Genomic DNA, 26,859 nt, shown 5'->3' with positions numbered 1-26,859 from the left:
GCCTGGTTTCACCACGGGACCAAAATTTCTTCTTACAAAAAGTGACTTAGGATCCGTAAAGAGTATTGTCATTAAGAACTCTACTAGGACAGACACTATCTCCACTTCTTTGCTACCAGAGTCAAAAGTGATGCCTTTTATATTACTGTATTTTTTTTTTTCTCTAGGAGGTGGAAGGAATGGAATAGGACTACAGCTGCAATTGATTAAAAAAAAAAAGCAAATCAATCATATTAGTCCAGAGAAGCAGGTGTTGGGTATTTTTGTGATTTAGAGAGTGGTTTTTTTTTAAGATTTTATTTATTTGACAGAGAGAGACACAGTGAGAGAGGGAACACAAGCAGGGGGAGTGGGAGAAGGAGAAGCAGGCTTCTAGCAGAGCAGGGAGCCCGATGTGGGGCTCGATCCCAGGACCCTGAGATCATGACCTGAGCTGAAGGCAGACGCTTAACGACTGAGCCACCCAGGTGCCCCTAGAGAGTGTTTTTATTGTTTCCTGTCCTCAAAAATGATGATGGAATAGTCTTGTTTTTGTCTTGCTCCACTGTGGTTTAGTGTCTGGGAAAAGGTTTATTTTCAGTAGAAAATTATCATGGCTTAATTTTTAGAGCCAAACCAACTCCAAGCTGACAGCTGTCAATGATGATTTTTTTTTTCTTTTCAACAAAAAGCAGCAAATATGCTTGGATGTACCTCTTTGTTCACCTCTTTTAAAGTATCTCAAGATTGGAACTTTGAGTCAAAGGGGATACATAAACTTAATTTTACTGAATACTTCATGATTGCCATTCAAAAATGGCTATGCTTATTTATAATCCCCTCTTTGGTGACTGGATTCCTTGCCAGCAACTGATTTTATAATTTATAATCTGTTTGTAAATTCTCTTCAATTTCTATAATATTTCTTAGCAATAAACTTAATTTACTTTTATTGTTGTTATCGTTATTATTGCCATTATTATCATTATTATTGTTCTCCCTGGTTCTTGTATTCTGAGTTATGAATTGTCTTAAATATTCCATAGTAACAATATTCTTTTTTTTAAAGATTTTATTTATTTATTTGACAAAAGAGACACAGTGAGAGAGGGAACACAAGCAGGGGGAGTGGGAGAGGGAGAAGCAGGCCTCCTGCAGAGCGGGAAGCCCGATGCGGGGCTCCATCCCAGGACCCTGGGATCATGACCTGAGCCGAAAGCAGACGCTTAACTGACTGAGCCACCCAGGCACCCCAACAGTAACAGTATTCTAACATTTTTCTTTTCTATTCTTTTCTTTTCTTTTTTCTTTTCTTCTCTTTAATCTTTGACCCTCTTCTCCCATTTTTCTTATCCCCCAGTTCTCCCCCCATCAATCTGCTCACTACATCTGTGAACTTGTTTTTTGTGTGTTTGTTTGTTTTTAAGGACCACATAGAAGACATTATATTGTACTTGTCTTTCTCTGTATGATTTATTTTATTTAGTATAATGTCCTCGAGGTCCAACCATGTTGCCACAAATGGCAAATAAGATTTCATTCTTTTTTTATGGTTGAATAATGGCTCTTGTGTGTACATATATCACAATTTCTTTATCCATTCATCCATCAATTGACACATAAATTGTTTCCATATCCTGGCTATTGTAAATAGGGCTACAATGAACATGGAGTGTATATATTTTTTGAGTTAATATTTTTTCTTTTCTTCAGATAAATACCCAGAAATAGAATTGCTGTATCTTATGATAGTTTTATTTTTATTTTTTTGAGGAGCCTCTATACTGTTTTACATAGTGACTACACCAATTTACATTCCCACCAAAAGAGCACAAGTGTTCTCTTTTCTCCACATCCTCAACACTTGTTATTTCTTCTTTTTTTAAAAAATTTTATTTATTTATTTGAGAGAGAGAATGAGATAGAGAGCATGAGAGGGGATAGGGCCAGAGGGAGAAGCAGACTCCCCGCCAAGCAGGGAGCCCGATGTGGGACTCGATCCCAGGACTCCAGGATCATGACCTGAGCTGAAGGCAGTCGCTTAACCAACTGAGCCACCCAGGCACCCTATTTCTTCTTTTTTTAATAATAACCATTATTATCTTTATTATTGTTTCACCAGTCCTTGTATTCTGAGTTATGAGTTGTCTTAAGGATTCCATTATAACAATATTTTAATTTTTAATTAGAAAAAATATCAAGTTACAGATATTACTTAAGTAAGTTTGAAGAAACCTAAGTGTTAAAAATACTAATGAATACTATTTTAGACCATGATTTAGAGTCTTCCAACCTACATGAATGTGCTAGAATGTTTTATTTAGCCAAGTAAATAGAATAAACTTTAATATATTTTCTCTAGGTCTCCTGGGTGGCTCAGTTGGTTAAGCAACCGACTTCGGCTCAGGTCATGATCCTGGAATCCCGGGGTCGAGTCCCGCATCGGGCTCCCTGCTCAGCAGGGAGTCTGCTTCTCCCTCCGACCCTCTTCCCTCTCGTGCTCTCTCTCTCTCTCTCTATCTCATTCTCACTCTCAAATAAGTAAATAAAATCTTTAAAAATATATACATATATTTTCTCTAATTTAATAACTTAAATATTTAATATTTAATATAATTAAAAAATAATATTTTTTAGCAAAGCTAAAAAAGAAATCTGAATTTCTGCTATGGACTGAATGCTTAAGTCCCTCCAAAATTCTTTGGCTGAGCTCCTCATCTCCAGCATACTAGCATTTGGAGATGACACCTTTGAGAGGTAATTAGGTCATGAGGGTGAACCCCCATGAGTGGGATTCTTGTCTGTAAGAAGAGAAAACAGGGAGCTTCTTTTCTTTCTGCTCTTCACCATGTAAGAAACAAGGGGAAGATGGCCATCTGCAAAACCAGGAAGAAGGTCCTTCCCAGACACCAAATCTGCTGGCACCTTATTCAGACTCCCAAGCCTCCAGAACAATGGCAAATAAATGTTTATTGCCCAGTCTACTCAGTCTCTGACAATTTGTTAGAGCAACCTAAACTAGGACAGTTTCCTTTTGGAAAATAAAGAAAAATGTATACTTTCTATACTTATATACATTTTATTTTCTGTTGTTTAACTAAATGTACATACTAAGAATTAAATCTGATGACAACTATTGTGACATGACAAATTTACTAAACATTGAAGAAAATATTGTATACAATTACACAAAAAATTCATTTAAAAAATTACCTGTTTTAATTATGTCTTAGTTACACACATATATATTTAGTAACTAGTTTGTAGTTTTAGCTGATACTTAGCAAGTTAACTAGAACTATTTATATCCTGCTCGATATGTTAAAAAATTGGATCCAGAACACATTAATATAATAAAATTAGTATTAATATTATTGTACACTGTAGAATAACTTTAGATAGATGTTATGAAATTCATATTTTATACAATATAAGAAACCATCAAAAAGAGAAAACTATAAATACAGTGAAACTTAAATCCAGATGTTAATTTCCCTTTGACAACTGGAGTTGATGGTGAGCTCATGACCAGATGATTTGTATTGGTTCATCTAGAGTAACATTATCCACTCTCAGATCAATAATTAGTATCTAAAAAGAAAGTAAAATGGTAATTATTGTTTAATCAGAACAGTGTTGTTTTTTTAACAAAGATTATTTCCGTATATAAATTCTAAGTTACAGAATAGTCTTTGTGTCTCTCTTTTTGATGAATTTTTATTCCAGAGCGTTCACAACTATTTCAGTAATAATCTCACCCAACCCACTCATTATACAGATAAAAATAAATCCTAAAGAGGTGGAATGGTTGTTAAAAGACTGTGAAAACTAAAACTATCAACCAATTTTCTTGATTTCTATTATTTTATTCTTTCTTCATATTCCTAAACATGGAATTATTTATAACCGCATTACATAAATCTCTATGCTTCCTGCCCTCAAATACTAGGGCACATTTATACACAAAAATTAGACTGGAAATATGTTTTCTTTTGTATCAGTCCCAAAAGCTTTAGGATGCTGAATTTATTGCCAAAAATTTCAATTTTGTTGTGTTACTTTCTTTCACTGGACAGAATCTCAATTAGACCATGTAGGGACTAATTATGGAGGTGACTAATTGAGCAGCTGTAGTCAATCATCTGTAATATTTTTATGATATGATGATCTCATTAGACTTTACCATTGCTTTTTCTCTGAAGCACTCACATGATTTTCTTTTCTTTTCTTTTCTTTTTAAGATTTTATTTATTTATTTGACAGAGAGACCCACAGCAAGAGAGGGAACACAAGCCAGGGGAGCAGGAGAGGGAGAAGCAGGCTTCCCGCTGAGCAGGAAGCCTAATGGCGGGGCTCGATACCAGGGCCCTGGGATCATGACCTGAGCCGAAGGCAGACGCTTAATGACTGAGCTACCTAGGCACCCCTCACATGACTTTCTGTGCCTTTGCTCAGAAGATTTTGTTTCAATTATCAAATATGCAAGAGAAAAGGAAGAGAATCAACATTTCATTCCTTACTGAATACCAGACACTTAGGGACTTTATAAAATATACTCTTCACTAAAGCACAACATTCTAAGATTTATTTCCCACACTGTAGAGTAGAAGAGTTGAAAAAATAAAAGTTAAATAATTTTTAAAAATACATATTAACGAGATTTGTAACTGACCCCTCTTACACCAAAACCTAACCTAGTTCCTTTTTTTTTTTTTAAAGATTTTATTTATTTATTTGAGAGAGAGAGAGAATGAGAGATAGAAAGCACGAGAGGGAAGAGGGTCAAAGGGAGAAGCAGACTCCCTGCTGAGCAGGGAGCCCGATGTGGGACTCGATCCCGGGACTCCAGGATCATGACCTGAGCCGAAGGCAGTCGCTTAACCAACTGAGCCACCCAGGCGCCCCTAACCTAGTTCCTTTATATCAAAAGTGAAAATCAACAAGTACATCAGTTAACTTTTAATGCCTGTACATAAGGCAACAAAACATGATTGTTGCTAGGAAAATGTTTTAAAAATTCTATCAGTAGAGAGGCACCTGGGTGGCTCATTTGGTTAAGCATCTGGCTTCAGCTCAGGTCATGATCCCAGGTCCTGGGATAGAGCGCAGTGTCAGGCTCCCCGCTCGGTGGGGAGTCTTCTTGTCCCTCTCCCACTGCCCCTCCCCCTGTCATGCTCTCTCTCTCTCTCTCTCTCTCTCTCTCTCTCGTAAGTAAATAAAATCTTGTATCGATCGAGCAATTAAATCATGCTTTGCATGTAATTCCCACAGCGATGGAGAAGGGCAACCAGGATAAAGAAATCGACCACTTCCTACTTTTAGCATATATCTATAAAGGTTGGGAACTCTAGGTGCTCATAAATATTTGTTTTATTTAATGAATTTAAGAAGGAACTACTCAACTGTTAGTAGTTAAAATTAATATCTTCTTTTGGAATCACTGAGGTAATAAAATATCGTAAAAATTTCTTAATACTTAATATTCTTTGTAAATTAGTTTGGAAGCAGTGGAATGAGCTTTTTTCTATAAATGATATGTTTTTATACCAAGTATCTGGTCAAAATGAACTTGAAATAATATTTGATATGTTAAAATATCTTATTTAACGTTGTTCACCTGACTGTATTCAGTTTATTTTTGTAGTAAAAGTTAGGAGCTTTATTTTTACCAATGCAGTACTAAATAAAGAGCAAGAAAATATATATAGCAAATTATTCTTTTTAATCTGATTAAACTTGAGCAGTTCAAAAACATTGATTGCTAATTGTGATCAAAAACCATTGACTATCAATTCCTGGAGAATTAATTATTTCCCTTTGAAGGATTCAGTTTCTTGGTCTGCCATATGAGACCACTGGACTAAATCAGTGATTCCCTTACCTTGCAATTTTATAAACTGGTGAAATTTTAAAAAGAAGAAAAATGGGAGTGAGGCACTGAGTTATCAACTTTTATTTTACCAAGGAAGGATATTAAGTATACAAAACTTTAACTTCCCAACCTTGATATAATTTAAAGAAATAAAAGCATTCTGATGCCAAAATAGTAATTAAGACATATATATTCTATATTAAAGGGGAAATAACACTTGCTTACAAAACAGCAGTAACAATAGGACACCTATTAAGTTTCAACTGGATGGAATGACCTTTCAGGTGCTGTTCACCTCTCACATTTCTAAAATCTATGAGGACCTAAGACTGTGGTCCAAGACATAATTATTAATTTTTTAAGTTAAAGTCAGTCAAGCAACCAGCTGTTTTGTAAGTAAAGTACCTGAAGTGACTGGTTGATTAAGAGCTAGTTATTTTTATCAAGCTATAAACACTAACAGGTACACACACACACACAATTTTAAAGTAGTAGAGACATAGCCTTGTATTTGGATCATTTATAACAGTTAGCTGTTGACTAGAATATATGTTCTTTTAAATCTACCTTTTTGGGACACAGATTCCAGAATTTAGAATTGGAAGGAGCTGAAGAGATTGTTGACTTGCATATTCTTATTGAATTTGAAAGAAAAAGAAGGGTTAAAACTATTTGTTCCAAGTAAAAAAAAAAACTAATTACTGGCAGCAACTGGACTTTAACATAAAAATCCCAATACCTTGTCTATTGTATGAATCATACCCTTATACACCTGTATGTCAAATTATTCATGAGTGCCAATAGACACTTCTATTAATTTTGCAAGGATTTCCAAATATATTTTATCCAAGATGTATTAAATATTTAAATGTAAACATTCTATAATTGAAAAAAAGATTAAATTTTGAGGCACTTTACCATATAGGGATAACAATGACTTAGAGGCTTAATGTAAATTTAATCTTACTTTGATTATGTCAGGAAAATTGTAACACAGATGCCACTAGGTTGATTCATATGACAGGTTACTAAGGATGATAATATGGTGATCAATTTGGAAGTTTAAGGAAAATGAATAAACAACAGAGGTCATAGGCAACCCATAATTATGTTTTGTTAGGGTTAGGTAATAGAAGACAACCATATAGATGTTTTGAAAAACTCCATTATTTTTTCTTACGTCACTTACCTCTTTGTCTGGTTCTTGAGTAAATTTAACTACTTTTGTATTTCCATTATATGTGAGATTAACCTTATTAACAGAAGTCCTCCCTTTTCCCCATATACTGATGACTCCAAGCCTCATTTCATTTTTGTTTATGTAATCATTTTTCAGTATAGTGCTTGTCAAGGTATTCTATAAAGAAAAAGAAAAAGAAGTAATTTAAACCTTTCATTTTCAAAAACAATTAAATCTTTTAAGGCATGTTTCTTTTAACCAAAATGTATTTCATAGTACAGCAAATTATTTATTCATATATTTGAAATGAGGTATATTATACAATAAACATAAAATATGGAAATATAAAATATGGAATAAAACTTCAAATATTATTTAACACAATTGCATACAAATGATCTGACATGAATACATACCTGGTTTAAATTAAATTGTGCCATGAAATATAAGCCTTTTTCATAGGTGTCTGTAGAGAGAAAAAAAGGTAATATATTTATATTTCCAAAGAAGAAAAATAGTAAAAACAAGAATATTTTGCTTCTCTTTCCTGGTATAAAGGGTATCAAATACCATCAAGGTATATCTCATTTTTCTCTGAGTTTACTTAACTTGTTCAAACATAGTCCAAGGAGCACTGAAATATGAAGGATGAATCATCAGAGAGGTCCCTAGAAGGACAGGGTAGGTTGGTGTGTGTGTGTATATTTATGTGTAGGAGGGTAACACGAAGGAATGACAGATCTAAAATCACCATAACACAGCTCTGGGAGAGTGAAAGAAGTCCAAGAATAAACAGAATTAGGTGGTGATAGGTGGACACTTACTGGCCACTTCAATGACTCACGATATAATCATATCTATCAAGCAAAATGAACATGATGGAAACTTATTCTAGTGTCTTTTGAGAAAAATATTCAATCGCTAGGGATTATTATAAGTCTACTGAAATCAAACTGATAAAACACAGTTTACATCCATTTCTTTATCGAAGTATAATCTTACCATATTTAAAATCAATTTTTAAAATAATTTTTCAACTAAAATTTAAGTGCTTACTCTTTGTCAACTTTTAAGTACTTTATCACACTGCTCTAAAAGGTATGTCCTTTTATTGTTCTCATGGTTGAAGAGGAATGTGACTTCCAGAGAAGTTAAATAAATGGCTGAAAGTGAATCATATAATTATTTACAAAATCTGGAGTCAAGTGCAGCTTTCCCTGAATTCTAAGACTGTGTTTGTTTGTAAAACCAAACAAGCATGGGTAAGGCAGAAACAAGTGTTAAAATAACATTGTTGTTGCTGTTTACTCAAGAAACTTCAAGGGATTATCTGAAATCTTTGTACTTCATTACAACAAATATACTGAGTTTGTGAAATATAATCAGAAAATCCAAATTGGCCAGAATAATTTTGTATGCTTACATGGAATGATCATAAATAAATATTTGAAGTATGTTGTTACTTTCCAGTGATTAAAAAATAAAATCTCCCATGAAACTTTAATAGAGTAAAGGTCATACCAAGTTCTTTCATCTGTATCTTAGTTTGATAGGGAGAGCTAGAGAAAAAATTTCTAAAAGAAGCATTGTCTCCCTTGCTGTTCAAATGAATTAACTCAATTTATTGGATAGGAAAATTCAAAAGTTCCAAGACAAGGATGCAAATTATGCATAACACATCTTTACAACCCTGGGAAACTGTAGGCAAATTCAAAGTGCAGCCTGCTGGGTCCAGGTGAGAAAGGCTGCAAATTTTGTCAAACCCCAGTTAATGTGTTAATGAAGGTCAGGACTCTAAAAACATAGGATTTTAACTGATAGCGGTTGATTCTTCACCTTAAATCACAAAATACTGGGAAAAGGTTTTTGTTTTGTTTTTGTTTGTCTTGCTTTTTACCATATGATTCTTGTATCAACCTTCTGATATACTTTATTTACTAATAAATAGATTCCCATTTCTTAGGGTTGCAAAATATTAACTATGATTTACCTAAAAAGATGAAAAATATATGTCTTGGCTAGTAATGAAAGATCTCTCTTCTGTGGATAATTTATTTAAATTGCACTGAACGGCCCCAAGAGAACATCAGCTCCACACAGATGTTAGTTTTTATGTTAGTATTTATGTAGTTTTATTGTGTTAAGAGAATGTTCAGAACGCCCATCTAGTAGAGTGGCATTGTTAATGACAGTCAATAAACCTAATCTACAACTCGTGTTTACTTAACAGCATAATAATTACCTGAAGGTGATACCTGGGCTTCTCCCCAAATTAATGGAAATTAAATGGTTCTCAGAATCTGCATCCTTAATAAACTACCCCAAGTGATTCTGATGGCAATGGTCAGCAAAGCACACACTGCTGGGAGCCTAGCAATTCTGTCTGATCTTAATAAACAGGCATAGAGCAAACATAGATCTAAGTTTAAATCCTTAAACTTTTCATGTAAAAAAAATTGAATTTAAAAAACAAATAGGAATGAAGTACAGAGACCAAAGTTGAGTTTTGTTTCTAGGCTATCTCATGTTTTAGAATCACCCTTTATGCATTGCCACGTGTGCGTGACATTTCAGCTCAGTTGACCTCACACGTACTGAATGTCCGTCATGTGAATGGCATGGGCTACCTTCTGGGAGTAACAGATGATCAATATACATTCTCTGTCCATATACATCTCTTAGTTATTCAGACATTTACCATAGGGATTAACTACACTTAGGGTAAGAGGAAAGTCTTTGATGTTTAGAACACTATGTTTTTAAGTTGATTTAGCTAATTATTAAGCTACTTTAGCTTTGGATAATATTATTAGCCTTCCATTCAGCTTCCAAGGTACTAAAGTAGATAACAAAAAAGCAATGTGAGATAATATGTATGCCATCAATTACATTTATTTACTAAATGGGACACTTACCTATACTCTCCCCATCATCCCAAAACAGAAATCCCTGTGCCATCTGATTAGTATCTGCAGCAACAATGAGCTTCATGTACTTTTGTCGACTAAAAAAAAAAGAAATATAATTTAACTATGTTTATAGAATAGCATATGTGTAGTTACGATATGTTATCCATATACGTATCCGAAGGAAAACAAATAAGAATATCAACTAAGGAGAATACAAACTGTTTTAGACAAAGAAAATTAGGGATGCCTGGGTGGCTCAGTCGTTAAGCGTCTGCCTCCGGGTCAGGTCATGATCCCAGGGTCCTGGGATGGAGTCCCACATCGGGCTCCTTGCTCAGTGAGGAGTCTGCTTCTCCCTCTCCCTCTACTGCTCCCCCTGCTTGTGCTCTCTCTCTCTCTCTCTCTCTCTCTGACAAATAAATAAATAGACAAAGAAAATTAGAGGCCTTCCCTTAATAATGAGTTACTAGGAATGATATAAACTATAAAATCCTTCATATTTAATAGAAAATATCATGCATGTCTTTTGATCTCAAGAGATCACCTACTTAACAGATCAAAAGTGGACTCATTTATAATAGTTAAAGTCATATTAAGTTTATTGATATATTTATTTATTATTCTCTCTGCTAATCCTGACACTGACCATTAAACATGAAACTATATTAATAACGTTTTTATCTATTATAATTTAAGCCTTTTTCACATTTCCATACATAAATCACTGTTATCATTGGAAATTATCAATAAGAATGTGAAGAGTAGCCTGCAAGTTGTAACTTCTAACCTTGAAATGGGCAATACCTCCCAAGCTTGTGCTTACATAGGCCCATCTGTGAACTAATTATCAGCTTCCTTCCTCACTGTGCAAGTGATTTGGTTTGACAGCCTCATATTGCTAAGGAAGGATTTCTCAGACAAATTATGCTTAGATATAATTGCCTTTTCCAATCACAAATGTTGAAAGTTGTACTGCCATGGAAGTTCCCTAGAATATCCAGAACATCTAGAGTTCAAGTCTCCATAGTAACTTGGTATTTTCCATGTAAAGATGTTATCATGTCTCAGCATGACTACATACATATATGTATATGTATGTATGCATTTTAGTTCATAGTTGTGGGGAAAAAGATAAGTATATCTTATTAGCAACATTAAAAATCTGGTTTAACCCACAATTTTCCAACATATTTAAAACTTAAGATTAAAAAGTGTTTCACAGTTTACATTCTACCCTATCTATATACCTAACCCTGATATCCTATTTACTTTACCCCTCTACATACACACACACACACACACACACACACACACACGGACACACGGACACACACACACACACACGGACACACACACACACACACGGACACACACACACATGGCCGCTCTACTTGTCTCTTACAACAAAAGGATTCTTCAAGGCCCAATTTATAAGTGGTCTCCTCCACGAAGCCCTCACTTCTCAGATATAATTATTTCTCTCCTCTTTAATTGATATCAGGGTAGAATATTGAAAGGAATGGATCTGGATTGTTCCAGGAGATAGAAAAATTTCCTCCAGGCCAAATGGGGCTGTCAGCATGTAGATCACCAAATGAGTGGATATAGCATGAGAAGAGAAGAGGAACAGAGACTGAGTCCTCTAGAATCTGAATGTCTAAGCCAGGAATTTAGGCAATGGAAATAGACACTCTGGTAAAAGGATTTACTCTTACATCAGTCACAAAAGATCAGTGGACCCATGATCCCTGGTAGGTTGGACATATTGCTGAATGAGAGGGAGAGAATACCAGGTAGGGGTCCTAAGGCAAAGAAGAGAAGGTCTCAGCCAGATCATCAGTTATGAATGGTAATGTGTAGGAAATGTGAATTAATATGAATTATCTTTCATCTTTATATGGGACAAGGCTGTAAAACACAGGTCTGGTTCTTTTGTGGACAGCAGTGGACTTGTAGTTTGAAGAAGCAGTGATACTGTCAATGGATACTTACATTTTCATAGACTAAAGTGAGTTGGGAAGTACTTCACAGGACTGACAGAAGGAGGTAGAAAGGGGGAACAGAAAAGGTGGAAGGAAAGAGAAATCTTCTGAGCAATATTGGCTTAAAGATAATAGAAAGGTTCATTTAAGAAACCATGTTTCAATGAAGTAAATAATATTTCTTTCCACATGTCAGGGGCATCAAAAATGATGAGTACTTAGGTAAAGCAGCCACTCAAAATACAAAACATTCATTTGTCAATATCTGCATATTTATACAGAAGACATGAAGTTTTAGTTGGTATTTTGATTTGGGAAGCTTTCTTACTATTAGAAGGAATATCATGTTGGAAGACAATTTTTCATGCGTCTCAAATATCTGCATATCCTTGCATATGGGTGGGAATGGGCAAAGGGAGAGGGAGAAAGAGAATCTCAAGCAGACTCTGTTGAGTGCAGAGCCCTATGTGGGGTTTGATCCCACGACCCTGAGATCATGACCCCAGCAGACATCAGGAGTTGGATGCCCAACTGATGAGCCACCCAGGTGCCCCTGAATTATATTTTAATGGATGTTTTTTTTTAAGTAAACAGTATTGGAAAATAGGGCAGTATTTGTTTTTAAATTAATTTAAATAAAAACTTTTTATTGACCAGTATAATAAAGATAAGTCCCCTTGAAAGCAAAGAATGAACAGATTTGCTTATAGCCTATTATAAAGGACTGAGTGCCTAAGCCTGGAGTTCCTTAGCTGACACAAACCGCCTACATGTGCAGTATCTGCCTAGGCCTAGGCCACTCCATGTCATCCCCATGGGACTTCAGGGACAAAGAAAACTGGAACAAACATGAAATTCAAGTCTCTTGTTATGCCATGAGTAAGAAAAACTTTGTCTCTGACCCAACATCCATGACACTGTGACAGACTAACTTGTTCATTTGGAAATAGGGTAAAATCTCAGACCCTTCCCAGTTCTTGACAATTCTAGCATTACGTACCTCAAAAATTAATCTGAGCTCTTGTAAACACTTCACTTACCTGTAAAATGTGTTTTTATCAGGCTCTTGACACGGTAGGATGTAACCACCACGGACATGTAGGTTTATTGTATATAAAGAAGCGTTAAATACATGAAATTCTCCTCTGACACCAATATCTTGGCCCTGGAAATGAGAAGGTTAGAAGGAAGAACATAAGCAGCAAGAAATGGAATCATCAGCAATATTGGTGTTTGATGTATCAAACAAAAATATTGGTGTAAGTGTATCATAGACTTAATATAAAAATTAATAAAAACTCAAACACATATTCAGGAAATCATGTTACTTAAAGTATGTACTTAGTTCTTAGTTATTAATAGCTTTGAACATAATTCACCACTATTTGTTTTTGTGATACTCTCATTCAGAAAATATATGGGTTTTGAAAGGTCACAAAAGTTATTCCTGACTTGTCATATACATTATTCTTGGAAGGACTATATTAGCTTTAATGATAATTTTGCATATTTGATACAGGACAATGACCTTCTTGTGTACAATGTGTACTCTCTCTGTTTATTCAGTAAAATAAATCAATGATTCCATAATGAACTATGGCAGCATAAATTAACTCTCTTTCACTGTGTGTTAATTTGATTCAGCTGTAATTAGCAAGAAATATCTTACTCTTTTTAAGTGTAAAGTAAACCAAGTATGTCACCAATGAAAAGGTTAGGATCAAACTGTTACTCATATCCTTTTAGTCAATTCCCCAGAATTCCTTAACCACTTACCGTATGATAATCAAACCACCGGGCATCAGGGACGTAGCCTTGTACAGTGTCAGCATCCTGGAATTTAAAGATACAGTCATTAAAAACATATAGGCCAGGAAAAATAATATTTTGTTAACAAAAATATATGATAAGACTTACAGGTTCCAACACAGGAGTAACCATAAACGCTGGACCCCACAAGAACTGCTTGAATATATCCCAGGTCAGCTTGTCATTAAAGAACCTTGACAAAATATTTTCAAATAATTAAATCAAAGAACTTCATTTCTCCTAAATACCAGAAAATAATTATTCAAATCACATTTTGCAGTATAGACTTTTGTGGACTGAAGTGAAAACCAAACTATAAACAAATCAAAAACAATTCTATCACTTGAAATTTAATGTTCAATAAGTAGTACAATACTTTATAAGTTAATGTAGACTATAACTAAGCTTCCTGACAAAATACAGAGAATTTGTATAAGGCCAACTGAATCAGAAATCTTTGAAGAGAATTCACAGACGTACAAATATTAACTTTGCCTAGTAGAAGATCAACAAACTAGGAAGCAAAAATTATAAATACTCTGAAAGAGAATTGTGAGGCAAGTGTGCTATAAGAATCTTGACTCAGTAATCTAAAAAGATTTTGCTTCCCAGAATCCATAATAAAAGAAAGAAAGAAAGAAAGAAAGAAAGAAAGAAAGAAAGAAAGAAAGAAAGAAAGAAAGAAAGAAGGAAGGAAGGAAGGAAGGAAGGAAGGAAGGAAGGAAGGAAGGAAGGAGGGAAGGAAGGAAGGAAGGAAGCAAAAAAGAAAGGAAAGAAAGAAAGAAAGAAAGAAAGAAAGAAAGAAAGAAAGAAAGAAAGAAAGAAAGAAAGAAAAGAAAGAAAAGGAAAAAAGAAAAAGGGAAGAAAAAGAAAGAAGGGAAGAATTATAAATGAGCAAAAAAATAAAAAAAGATTTTGCTTATTTTATTTAAATTAGAACTCACTGACTAGTGCATTTAATGTATTTCTGAATTTCAGATACAAATGGGAACACCAAAATCTGTTCCTCATAATTTGAGAATAGTCACTATTAAATGTCCACATTTCTTCTCTAATTGAAACAGAACTGCACATTTTTGTTTGTTTGTTCTTTTGTTTTTGTTTTATTTTTCTGCAAACTGAGATTCGCCAAGGTGGACTGCTGAATTTACTGCTTCATGGACTTCCCATGGGAAAAAAAAGCCCAGATGTTCTCAAAAGGACAAGAGTCTGCAGAGTTAATAATAATGTTTTTGGTTGGGGAGACCTATTATTTTTTAAGACCTTATCATCAGAACAGATGGCATATTGATCAAGCTATTATTTGTATCATTTTGCCTTCCATACTATTATTTAATTTAGTAAATACATGCTGTGTATTTTTACTGATTTATCAATTGTGCAATCTAACAAACCACCTCACTCAATTATTCTGGTAATATAGGGTACACAGAAGTTAAGTTTGATTATTTCAAAGATTTGGTTATTTTTGTTTGAATGTGTTGTTGTTGTTGTGACATCAACAGTAAGAATTAGCTTGTATTTGCCTTAAAAATAGAAGAGGCTAAAATTTTTATAACTATGTTCCATAGAATAGAATTTTAAGATTTGATCATATATCAGTTTGAGTTTTAAGGAGTGAATCCAAAACAATTTTCTAAGGAAAATGTTAGAACTGTTCCAGGGTACTCTATAACACACCTCCAAGAAGAGGTGAGATGGTTTTCTTCAGTCAGGTACATATTTATATATGGTAGATTTACTTAATTGCTATAAACTTCAATTAATCAAATTATTATATAGAGATAATATTACTTGCCTCCACTCTTAAAATATTCAATATATAAGGTATGGAAATCTAAACACTGGGTATATAGTAATTATTTCTAAGAATTATTACTTTTCAATAACTAAGATTTCATTTTTAATATCATCCTGTTTATTAATATCTGTTTATGTAAAATGTATACCAAAATAACAATGAAAACGTTTCCAATTTCAAATATCCTACACTATATGAGATTACTGAGTAAATTAAATGAAATCTATCTCTTTTTGGCAGAAAATAGAATTTGCACTTACTCGTGCAAAAGGGGTCGAATAACAGTGCCACCATGAGCATGAATTTCATGCATCTGTGTATAGAAATAGGGCAATAAAGTGTATCTAATATTTAGAATATTCCTTGACATTTCAGAAAAAGTTTCATTCCAGGAAGCAGGATCTTGTCTCTGAAACAAAGCAGAATGAAATAGTCATAAGTGTTTTTCCTTGTTTAAATCATAATTTTCAAATACATGTTTGGAAAATAAAAAGTACAAAATAATATTCATTCATTGCTATGTTCTGTACACTTTCTTCACAAAAATCACAAAAATCTTATGCAATAATATTTCTAGCTCATATGATGGAGAGAGAGAATATATTTTAATAAGAGAAATGCAAATTATACTCAGCTTGATTTAGTTTAGATGAACATATGTAAAGAGCAGTTCACATTTGAATAGGTGGTAAATACATTGCCAATCATGGTGATAATCAGTGTAGGGATGAAAAGACTGGAAAAGAACTGAAATGCTGTACAAAAGTAGATTGAGATAAACAGACATGCAGAGTCCATCATGGTGACCCCTGCATTGTGTGTTCTCATGAGAAATGGATAAATTATGATATTAAAGAATTAATAAGATAGGAGAAAGAGAAGACCTAAGTAATGTTGGGTAAGAAATGACATGCCCTAGTCTTCTCTGGAATATACATTCCAAGTAAAAGCGAAAATTGACACTGGAAAGATTAAAGCCTTTTAAAAAATGTTGTGTGGCACCTGGGTGGCTTAGTAGGTTAAGCATCCAACTCTTTTTTTTTTTTAAGATTTTATTTATTTATTTATTTGACAGAGAGAGAGAGAGAGAGAGAGAGAGAGAGAGCACAGTAGAGGGCGAGGCAGATGGAGAGGGAGAAACAGTCTCTCGGCTGAGCAGGGAGCCCTATGTGAGGCTCCATCCTAGGACCCCGGGATCAGGACCTGAGCCAAAGGCAGATTCATAACTGACTGAGCTACCCAGGAGCCCCAACTCTTGATTTCAGTTCAAGTCATGACCTTAGGGTCAAGAGATGGAGCCTCACATCAGGTTTTGCGCTGAGCCTGGAACCTGCTGAGGATTCTCTCCCTCTTCCTCTGCCCCTCTCCCCACTTGCATGGCTCTCCCTCTCGCTCAAAAAAAAAAAATGTTGTTGCGCTTACTGGTTAAAAAATAATAGGGAAGATGATTAGTATTTTATATTTTAATTTGTACTAGGGAACAAACAGGCTGCCACATAACTCCAGGGAGCAATACTTTCAATGTTTTTTGTTGCTATCAACAGGAATGATGTTATTAAGATATGCCATATCTATGCAGATGCCAACTTTTCTAGATTTCAGTAGTGAGAAAGCTTGAATGATGACTGTTATCACTGGTATATGTAATAATGCTGGAATAGGCAAAACCTTGAAAGTAAAATGGTTCAAAAATTAGTAAGCTGTAACTGATCCTATTGTTACTACTTCCAAAGTCAAGTAAGAAGAAAGAAGTCAAAATCCTATCTGTTGCTTACTGACTTCACTGACATTATTTCAGTTTTAACAATACAGAAGAACTTAATTCTAAACCATACATCCCAAATTCAATTATACTACCTCATAATTAAACTTAAGTTGAAGCTTCCTTTCCAAAGATTTTTATTTAGAAACACTTCCTCAGGTTTTCTGCCTCCATTCATCTTCTCCAAAACTCCAGCCACCTTCCCATCTTGGAGTCTTTCACTGACCCCCTCCACCTGAATCTCTCCCATATCCTTATATTGGTTTTGGTTGCTGTGCCTCACTCAAGTCTCCACGCTTAAAGTCATTTCATCCAAGATGACCTCCCTAAGTACTCCTCTTAAAACTGAGTCCGCATAAATCTCTATCACTTTAGCTTACACCATTTTCCCTCATACGCATTTATTTATACCTGACTATACCTATATACATATATACATACACACACATAATTGCTTGCTATCTCTATCTTGCCTACATTTTATGAATCATGGGGCAGGGACTTTGTAAATATTAAAGAGTAGACTCTTCATAAGTACTTGTTGAATAAATCCCTGCGTAGGCTTTTATTGATTCATTCCACTCTTGCAATATTATAGCTTCCTAAATTGCATTACTGACAGCAAGTTTTCCTGTTAAAATATTCCTATTTGTCAAGCTATGTTATTGCCCAACTTTCAAATTCTTCCAAAATGTGGTCCCATACTGCTTTCTATCCTTATATAGATCTTTATTTTTATTTTCATTTTCTAAAATAAATGCTTCCCTCTATTCTAACTAAAATTTCCCAGGAGCGACACAAAGATTTCATAGCACCTGATGAGCTCCACCACTCAGTTACTACTGCTAGAACCCATCCTTCAAAGACCAGCTCTGTCTGCAATTCTTCCATGAGGTGCATTTTGATAATTCATTTTTCTTCTGCACTTTACTAAAAGTATCACAAAATTTAGCACTTAGATATCACCTCTAATTATTCATATGTTTCCATAATTTTTAATATTGTCACCTCTCTTTCTCAAAAATTTCTTTCAGACAATTTAGTAACACGGAGAGTTGTGCCACCACACAAAAATTAGCTCTCATAATTCCCTTTCCTTTCTTTTTCTCAATTTCTCAACTCATTGTCTTAACATTTGCCTTTTAAATCTGCTCATTTTCATACATTGATACTAGTATTTCAAATGACTTTTCACTTCTAATTATTTAGTTTGAAGCTGATTTTTTTATTTTTCTGTCTCAGTTGGAAGAAGTTTGGGAAGCAGATCCCCCCTCCCCCCGGGTATTCCAAAATTATATAGAACAGCAGTAAGTATGTCAGCTAACCAAGTTCTAAACCCCAAAGTATAAAGTATCCCAAATCAGAAAATTCTCAAAGCAATGAGCTCAGATGTCCTCAGTAAATGTAAAGAGGTTCATTCAAAGTATGCATTGAAAATCAGCCTGGTAGTGTGAATTTTTTTTTTAATTTGCAATATTTTTGTTTATTATTATGTTCAATTAGCCAACATATAGTACATCATTAGTTTTTGATGTAGTATTCAGTGATTCATTAGTTGCGTATAAGACCCAGTGCTCATCACACGTGCCCTCCTTAATACCCATCACCCAGTTACCCTATCCTCCCACCCCCCTCCCTTCTAGAACCCTCAGTTTGTTTCCCAGAGTTCAGAGTCTCTCATGGTTTGTCTCCCTCTCTGATATCTTCCCATTCAGTTTTCACTGAGGGTGAATTCTATTTAAAAACTTCTAAGGTTAGTACGGGGAAAGGAATGAGAGTAGATGCAGTAACTACATACCCTAGTAAATTTAATGTTGTGATTTCTTGAGTATGGATAAAATGCTCCAAGTTGCATCCAGCGGGCACAGAGCTCATATTCTGAATTGTTGAAGAAACCACAGATATCTGCTCCAGTCTAAAATATATTGTGATGTTTAATTTTAATCATTAGTTTCTTAATCTTTATAAGTTATGAAGATAAAAGGAATAGAGCTACTTACGTATGAGATTCCAAAGAGACTAAATTCCATCATACCTTAAAGAAAACAGGAAAAAACTTAGAAAGCTACTATTTCATATATTTTGATATTTGATTTTTTCTATTTGTGAAGATGTCTTATTTCTAATAACCTAATCCAATGAAACATTTTTCAGATTATTAATATACCTATCATTTCCTCTTACAGTATTCAAGTTTTTATGTTATAGTGTTAATGACATTTACAAAATGTCACTTTCAAGATGGTATATTTAGAGCACAAAATAGTTATAAATACATTAGAGTACGAGAAAAAAGTGGTAGTATTTTCCTTGGTTTATTTTTTTTAAATAAAAGGCTATCTATGTAATTATTTAACCATAGGTCTCATCATTTAGAAAAAAAATTATCCTTGTGAAATAAAATCATCTGAGATCACTTCAATAATATAGGATTCATGCGATATCCCAGCTCTCCTTTTAAAGTAATATTTCTAAACACTGATTGTTTTCCTTGAATACTAATATAAACAGTAAAGAATTTTTAAAACTAGATCTGAAACAGAAAAGTATCCATTTCCTCTTTAAAATAATAATGTCTTAGTTACTATTTACCCAACAATTGTCAAAAAACTCTTTAAAAATTTGGCTTGAAATGTTTCATTCCTTAGCATCTATGAGTATTCTTATTCCCTAGAATCTAGAATTTCTACCCATTTCTATTGTTAGCTCTAGATGTTATCTTTCCCAGTTCCTGCCCCTTCCCAGGGAACTGAGATCAAAAGGATGAAATTATTTTCTCAAAATAAACTAGTTAGATATCATTAGTTTCTATAAAGTATCCCAGATCCTACTTTCTAGCTCACTGTCTTTTCATCATGTTATTTGTCATAAAATATGATGCAAAAAAGCATGTTTCTGAAAAGGACTTATAAGGTATAAGAACTAGTACCAGCAAAAGTGAATACCTAAAAGGAAACTTTACCAGAGTAATGATACAGATGGTGACTCACATACCAATGATAGATTTGTCCAAATTGTCCCATTGTGCATAGTTGTCTCCAAGCCAATGTCCTCCCCATTGTCCACCAGTAGGATATGTGGAGCGAGAAATAACAATTCCTCTTTTGCCAGTTGTCTTCTGCAATGCACTAAGATAGATGGAAAGTTTTTACATGAGGTATTTTCAGATATTTCTACATATGAGCACCTCATTAAAAAAGGTGTGTGTGTGTGTGTGTGTGTGTGTGTTTATGATGTTTTTGTGTTCTCTTACTACAACTAGCTCTTTATAAGTGAGTCTTCTCTCATTATACTATAAAATTCTCACAAACATAAAGAACATGTTTCTTCCCGTCCCACATTTACCAGACTGACATGCCTAAGTGGCCTTTGTTTATTTGTTCAATGAATACAAGTTAAGTCAACTACTGAAGTTATCAAATCAACTAACTAATCATATCTTGAGTTTTTTTAATGAATTCATTTTATTCTTTCTTAACTGTGTTCTCTTGAATAAAGTTCTAGGCTCTAACTATTGACTGCTCCAATCCTTCTCAATTATAACTGCCAACACTTAATCTCCATATTACTCTACAGAGAATCTTTGCTACAATACTCTCTATTTTAGAGAGTAGATTAAAGGGAGCAAGTTTTTTGGGTGTTAAAAATAAAACTAGTGTTCTATTTCAAGCACAGAATCTATCCAAGGCCAGACATCAAGAGAATGAATTTTACAAATTACATCATTTTTTTTCTTTTGTCCCCTCCTCAGTCTTTGGAGAGACTTCAATGACTTATTATTCATTTTAAAACATACTCTGGTGCTAAAAATATAATAATGCATTATTTTATATTATCTGCATCTCTCTGTCTCTGTGATATCATAAGAGCATCTAAAGTAGAAAAATATCCCACTATTAATTACAAGTAAAGTGTTTATTTTTATATTATTTAAAATAAATTGCACATGAATAAGGACTACAGAACTATTCAGGAAAAAATACTTCGAATACTTAATTAGGCAGACTTTAAAATCATTTTGGAACGCAGTGTTTGTACTGATTTCTTTTTACATAGGTTTCTTCAGTAAGACCTTGAGATTCCTGAAGTTAAAGAAAATGTCTTAATCTTCTTTGTATTTTTTGCACCTAATACAGTGTTTGGTATATACTAGTAGCTCAATAAATTTTTGAATTAATGAATATTTCAAATCAAAATTACAGGAAACTAGAAGTATTTTCAATGGACATAAGATGACAAATTGAACCATCTGTTAATAATAAAGACCATATTGTACTTGCTAACTTAAAATTTTCTACTTGCATGTATATCCATCTTTGAAAAGATCATATAAGAAAACTATTTTCATTGCTTCATTTTCTAGAATAAATATAAAGGGTATAGTCTATTTAGGTACATTGACATATTTAACATACATCACATATATTTGCTGACATTTAACAAGAAATGATTATTTATATACAGAATAAAAAAAAAGCTGATGATCAATCTAAAAATATATGTGAAAATGTATATTCTAAGTTGAGTTAATTTGCAAACAAAATTGATTTTATTTAACTAATACAAAAAGCATTTATAAAGATAGAGCTGTTCCAAATTCTTAATGTGTTCACATTCAAGAAATATATATTCTTTTTTTTTTTAATTTTACTTATTTATTTGGCAGTGAGAGAGAGAGAGAGAGCAGGGGAAGTGGCAGGGCAGAGAGCTGAGCAGAGAGCCTGACAGGGGGCTCGATCCCAGGACCCTGGGATCATGACCTGGAGCCGAAGGCAGACGCTTAACCGACTGAGACACCCAGGCGCCCCCAAGAAATATATATTCTTAAAGAATTTCTTTTTCTTCTGCTGTATGCAAAATTTTTTTGCTGAGGCTTTAAATCAATAACTGAAAATATGTCTTGTTAGATTTCTGATTGAGAAGAATTCTGTGTTAAGTATTTTCACAATAATTTTCTCTTAAGGACTTCTTGCATTAGAAGAATCTCCTCTGTAACCCTTCACAGAATATTTAGAGAACAAAACTTTTGAGAAATCACTTGCTGTCACTAAAAATATAATTTAAAAATCCCATCACTATAAATATTTTCCAAATATTTTCAACATGTTCCAACTTTACAAATGGTTTAGTCATAATGAATATAGCTTAATTTTTAGAAACACTTTCACCTGTAAGACAGCTTGTGCTCTGTTACCAGTTGATTTTGGAAAATCTAATTTATAGAAAGGATTGTAATGTTGTTATGGAAGTATTTTTAATGTGTGTTTATAGTTGCCTACATTAGCATTTTTTGAAAAGAATTTTAAAACTTCTAAAAATACCTTAAATTATTGGGAAAAACTCTATAGGAATATCTAAGAAAATAACTTGTATCTATTGATTTATTTTATTCTATTCTAAATTATGATTACAAAAATCTGGGGCATTTACTTAAAAATTACATATTTAACACCAAAGGGAGAATTTCCAAAGGGAGACAAAGATTTTGATTTTTCTACATTCTTTCTAATGAAAAATATATAATAATCTCTAAAGTCACTCAGGAATTGTTGAAGTTGAAAATATGGACTATATAGTTATATAATCCTTGAATACTTCTCTGAAATTTGAACGCACAATTTGAGGTAGTTTTAAGTGTATTTATTCCTACATTTGAAGCATAGGCTTTGTTTCAGTGAAACATTGAATTTTAAATAAGAGAAAGAAATCTACTGAAGACTGAAAGTTTTTGTATGGGATTTATATATGAAACTTCATTTGCCACTGGTATCCAAGGTCCTTCCTCTAAAACTGCAGTTTCTCAAGCTGATTATTTATCTCCTGTTTCTGAGTCCACTCATTGTATTCTTTCCTTGGTTTTTCTTGTTTGTGACATATTTAATGAAAAGAACAGTAGCAAGAACTAGTTGCATGTCAAATCTGCACCAGTTTTGAAAGACATAAGCTGCATCAAAAAAAAAGGAACAATAAAATACTACAGTCTGGATAACTTGAAGAAAAAAATTTTGTTTTTAATCCTTTCACTTTTCTCCAATGATAAATAAAAAGTCCTTAGTATCTGTCCTTTGCTTAAATGTAAATGTAATTTATTTATAGTGTCCTTTTACATTTGTCGTTTTTAAAAATATAGACTATATTTAATTTCTAAAATTTCTGAAGGAAAGTTCACATTTTTTTCTAATATAACTGAAAAAATTAAATATCAAGAAAATATCTAAAACATGAAAAGTCTAGGGTTATGTGTAAATTGAACTATTTAACTCAACATTTAAAATTTATTAATTTAATTTAAATAACAAATGTGGTTGAAACTTTTACTGAAAATTTTATGAATAGGAGCAAAATTAACACTATTAAAGAAATGTATTATGACTTTAAATTTAAAAATGTTCTTTGGAAGTTTGTACTGATCTCTTCCTCATAATGTTTGTTATTTAAGAGTAAAATGTATTTTAAATATCCCTAAATTTCCCTAAATATCTTTGTGTATCAACTATTCAGAAATTTACCTACATTTCCTTAAATTTACTAAGCATCCCTCAGTGTGCTAGGAACCATGAAATGTGTTCCAGAAGTTCAATTTACTACCTCGGGGAAGAAATTTTCTTTTCAATTTCCCTTAAACATCCCTCAAAATGCATAAGTTTTGCCAACAAGATTATCAATCTTCAGTATTTTTGTTCTTTTTAATATCTATATTTTTATGATAAAATGAGGTTAGCTGAGGATTAAAAGTGAGGATAGTTGTGCTCCAAATTATGTTCCAGTAGGGTAAATTTAAAGAAACGTTTGTCCCAATAAAAAAAAAAAATTGTTGAAGATCAATTTGTTTACTCTTAAAAATGATATTTCCTAGTCTTTCTACATGATTTTAGTGTCCTTACATTGGAATTTGGTGAACAAATCTGTGGTCATTCATTCATGTGATAATATCTTAAATAATTCACCTCTTCTAGGTTGAAAAAGTTTGGTTCTAAGATAAGCATGTTTCACTAACTGAGGAAATATTACCCATACCCTTTACTCCAAAATTCTTTTCATCCTTTTACCAACTTCAGTCATATATTAGAGCTGTGGTTTTCAACCCTACATGTTCGCTGGAGTCACCTGGGATTTTTTTTAAAATTCAGGTCTTAGGTATATTACAAACCAATTAAATCAATATATTAAAAAAAAAAATCTCCGGGTGATTATACTGTGTAGTTAAGAGCCAGTGTCCTAGGGGCGCCTGGTTGGTTCAGCTGCTTAAGCGTCTGCCTTCAGCTCAGGTCATGATCCCAGGGTCCTGGGATAGAGTTCTGCATCGGGCTCCCTGCACAGCGGGAAGCCTGCTTCTCCCTCTCCCATTCCCGCTGCTTGTGTTCCCTCTCTTGCTTGTGTTTCTCTCTCTGTCAAATAAGTAAATAAAGTCTTAAAAAAAAAAAAAAAGAACCAGTGACCTAAAGCTGCATTGTGTGATATGGTGAACACTAGCCACATGGGACTATTTAATTTAAATGTAAATTTATTACAATTAAATAAAATTTAAAATTCTGTTTCTGGGGATGCCTGGGTGATTCGGTTAAGCGTCCAACTCTTGACTTCAGCTCAGATCATAATCTCAGGGTCGTGAGATCAAGCCCCATGTCAGGCTTCACACTCAGCAGGACGTCTGCTTGAGATTCTCTCTCTTGCACTCTCTCTTTCTCTCTCAATTATATAAATAAATAAGATCTTAAAAAATAAAATAAAATAAAATAAAACTCCATTTCTGAGTCACACTAGCCATATTGTTCAATAGCCTTATATGGATAGTAGATACCATATTGGACAACCTAGAATTATAAAACATTTCTATCATTACAAAAAGTCTTATTGGACAGTGCCAATAAAGACTTGATATTCAAAGAATAGTTTGTGTTCCATCATCACTGACCTCACATAAATGTTTTTTTATTGTGGACATTAAATCAAGTTCACTTACACATATTGTAACTTGGTTATAAAGGATTTAAATAACAGATTTAACCAAACTTTAATGCCTTAATTAATGACATCAATCATATATTATTTACTCATTTATTCATTCACAACTATTTATTGAGCACCTATTATTTATTAATCACTGTGCTACTATGAGCTATTGAGGAACAAAATAACATTGTTCAGAATTGCTTTTGGAATGGGATGAACATTTAAAACAATGATAAATGATACACATGAAGAGAGGGGAAGAGAAAGAGAGAGAAACACAATAATTCTAAGTGCCATAAAGGACCAAGTAAGTTACAACATTGGGAAGGAAAGTGCTACCAGATAAGGTCAGCAGGGAAGAAATCTTGAAGTAGGTAAAACATTAAGTCTAATATCTAAAAGATAATAAAGAGTCAAAAAGGATAATTATGAATATTGCTTACTCGTAACTAGGTTTCATTTGTGACCATCCATATAGATTGTGAACATTGTAATGCAAAACGGATGATCCATCACTAAGAATCTGCTCGGTTTCCATACACATAGTTCTGAAATGTAATCCATTAGTTCTTTTTGTGAGTTCTGGGGAGAAGCAATGTAAAAACATTAATATATTATAAAGTACCCTGTATCCAAATGTATAAATCATAACTATAAATTCTTTTGGCAAAATCATTAATCATTGTTTTAAAATAATATTGATTTTTTAACCATTTGTACACTTTGTCTCTGCTAATTAAAAATGAAAAAATCTGCAATTGTAACTGACAGTAGTTACAATTGTGACTGAAAACTGTATGAAAAATTTTACTGTACTCAGCAACGAAAATGTTACCAATTAACATGAATTAATAAAAACCTGAAATAAAAAAGTACTGCTAAATGTCTACTATATTTTGAGCACTCAGATGAGACATCCTGATTAAATAAACTTTTATTAAAAATCCATTTGGTAACATAAAGCCCTGGGGATAAGAACTGAGCAAATGTTATAACACTAGTTTTTGATCTACTTTTTCTCAGCTAAAGATGTGTTTTTTTCAGAGCTTTGCCATCACTTTAGATGTCAACAGTTTATGAACATAAGAGTAGAAGGATGAATGCTGAGTGACTGGGCCCTTTTTCTTGAGTCAGGAACGACCAAAAAAGTGCTATCCATATCCTTTCATTTTTTTCCTAATGAACAAAAACTTAAAAAGAAAACTTCATAAAAGTTTTTTTTTTTTAATCTTAAGAATTATTGAGAATTTTCAAATCTGGGGAGATTCTCAAGAAAGTCAAAGTAACAATTTTAAGCATGTTTATTAGGAATGTGTTCATATAAATACAAGATATTTCTTGATTTTTCTTCTCAAAATAATGTTAAATGGCATTGGTAATGGGTTGAGTTATGGTTCAATATGTAGATGGGTAGTAGGAATTAGGAATGTGAAACCTACATCATAAGGTCTATAAACCTCATTAATAAATACCAATAACATCAAAGGTGTAGCAACAATATTGTACCTGGGAAATAAGGTGGATAATTTAACTCTGTATTTCTGCATTGATTACTAACTGTTCCATGCACAAAACTTGATGGTTCATTCATGTCCTTAAAAAAAGAGGGAAA

The 26,859-nt window shown here is 33.3% G+C and overlaps 1 protein-coding gene across 1 annotated transcript in view; it reads right to left on the bottom strand.

The window, feature by feature from the left end:
- Positions 1-2,487: 2,487 nt before the first annotated feature.
- The window catches only part of SI (sucrase-isomaltase), a 98,783-nt gene continuing 74,411 nt past the window's right edge, over positions 2,488-26,859 (bottom strand). Inside the window, 13 exon segments of the mRNA XM_025869815.2 lie at positions 2,488-3,570; positions 7,041-7,208; positions 7,448-7,497; positions 9,947-10,035; positions 12,963-13,087; positions 13,699-13,755; positions 13,840-13,924; positions 15,793-15,941; positions 19,093-19,209; positions 19,295-19,329; positions 20,289-20,422; positions 25,691-25,829; positions 26,754-26,841. Of these exon segments, the coding sequence (XP_025725600.2) occupies positions 3,502-3,570; positions 7,041-7,208; positions 7,448-7,497; positions 9,947-10,035; positions 12,963-13,087; positions 13,699-13,755; positions 13,840-13,924; positions 15,793-15,941; positions 19,093-19,209; positions 19,295-19,329; positions 20,289-20,422; positions 25,691-25,829; positions 26,754-26,841 (1,305 nt within the window). The 3' untranslated portion in view covers positions 2,488-3,501.

The sequence above is a fragment of the Callorhinus ursinus genome, unplaced genomic scaffold, assembly GCF_003265705.2.
Source record: "Callorhinus ursinus isolate GAN/ISIS: 27379988/994484 unplaced genomic scaffold, GSC_fseal_2.0 scaffold1, whole genome shotgun sequence".
NCBI lineage: Eukaryota > Metazoa > Chordata > Mammalia > Carnivora > Otariidae > Callorhinus > Callorhinus ursinus.
This window is presented reverse-complemented; position numbering and strand designations above follow the sequence as displayed.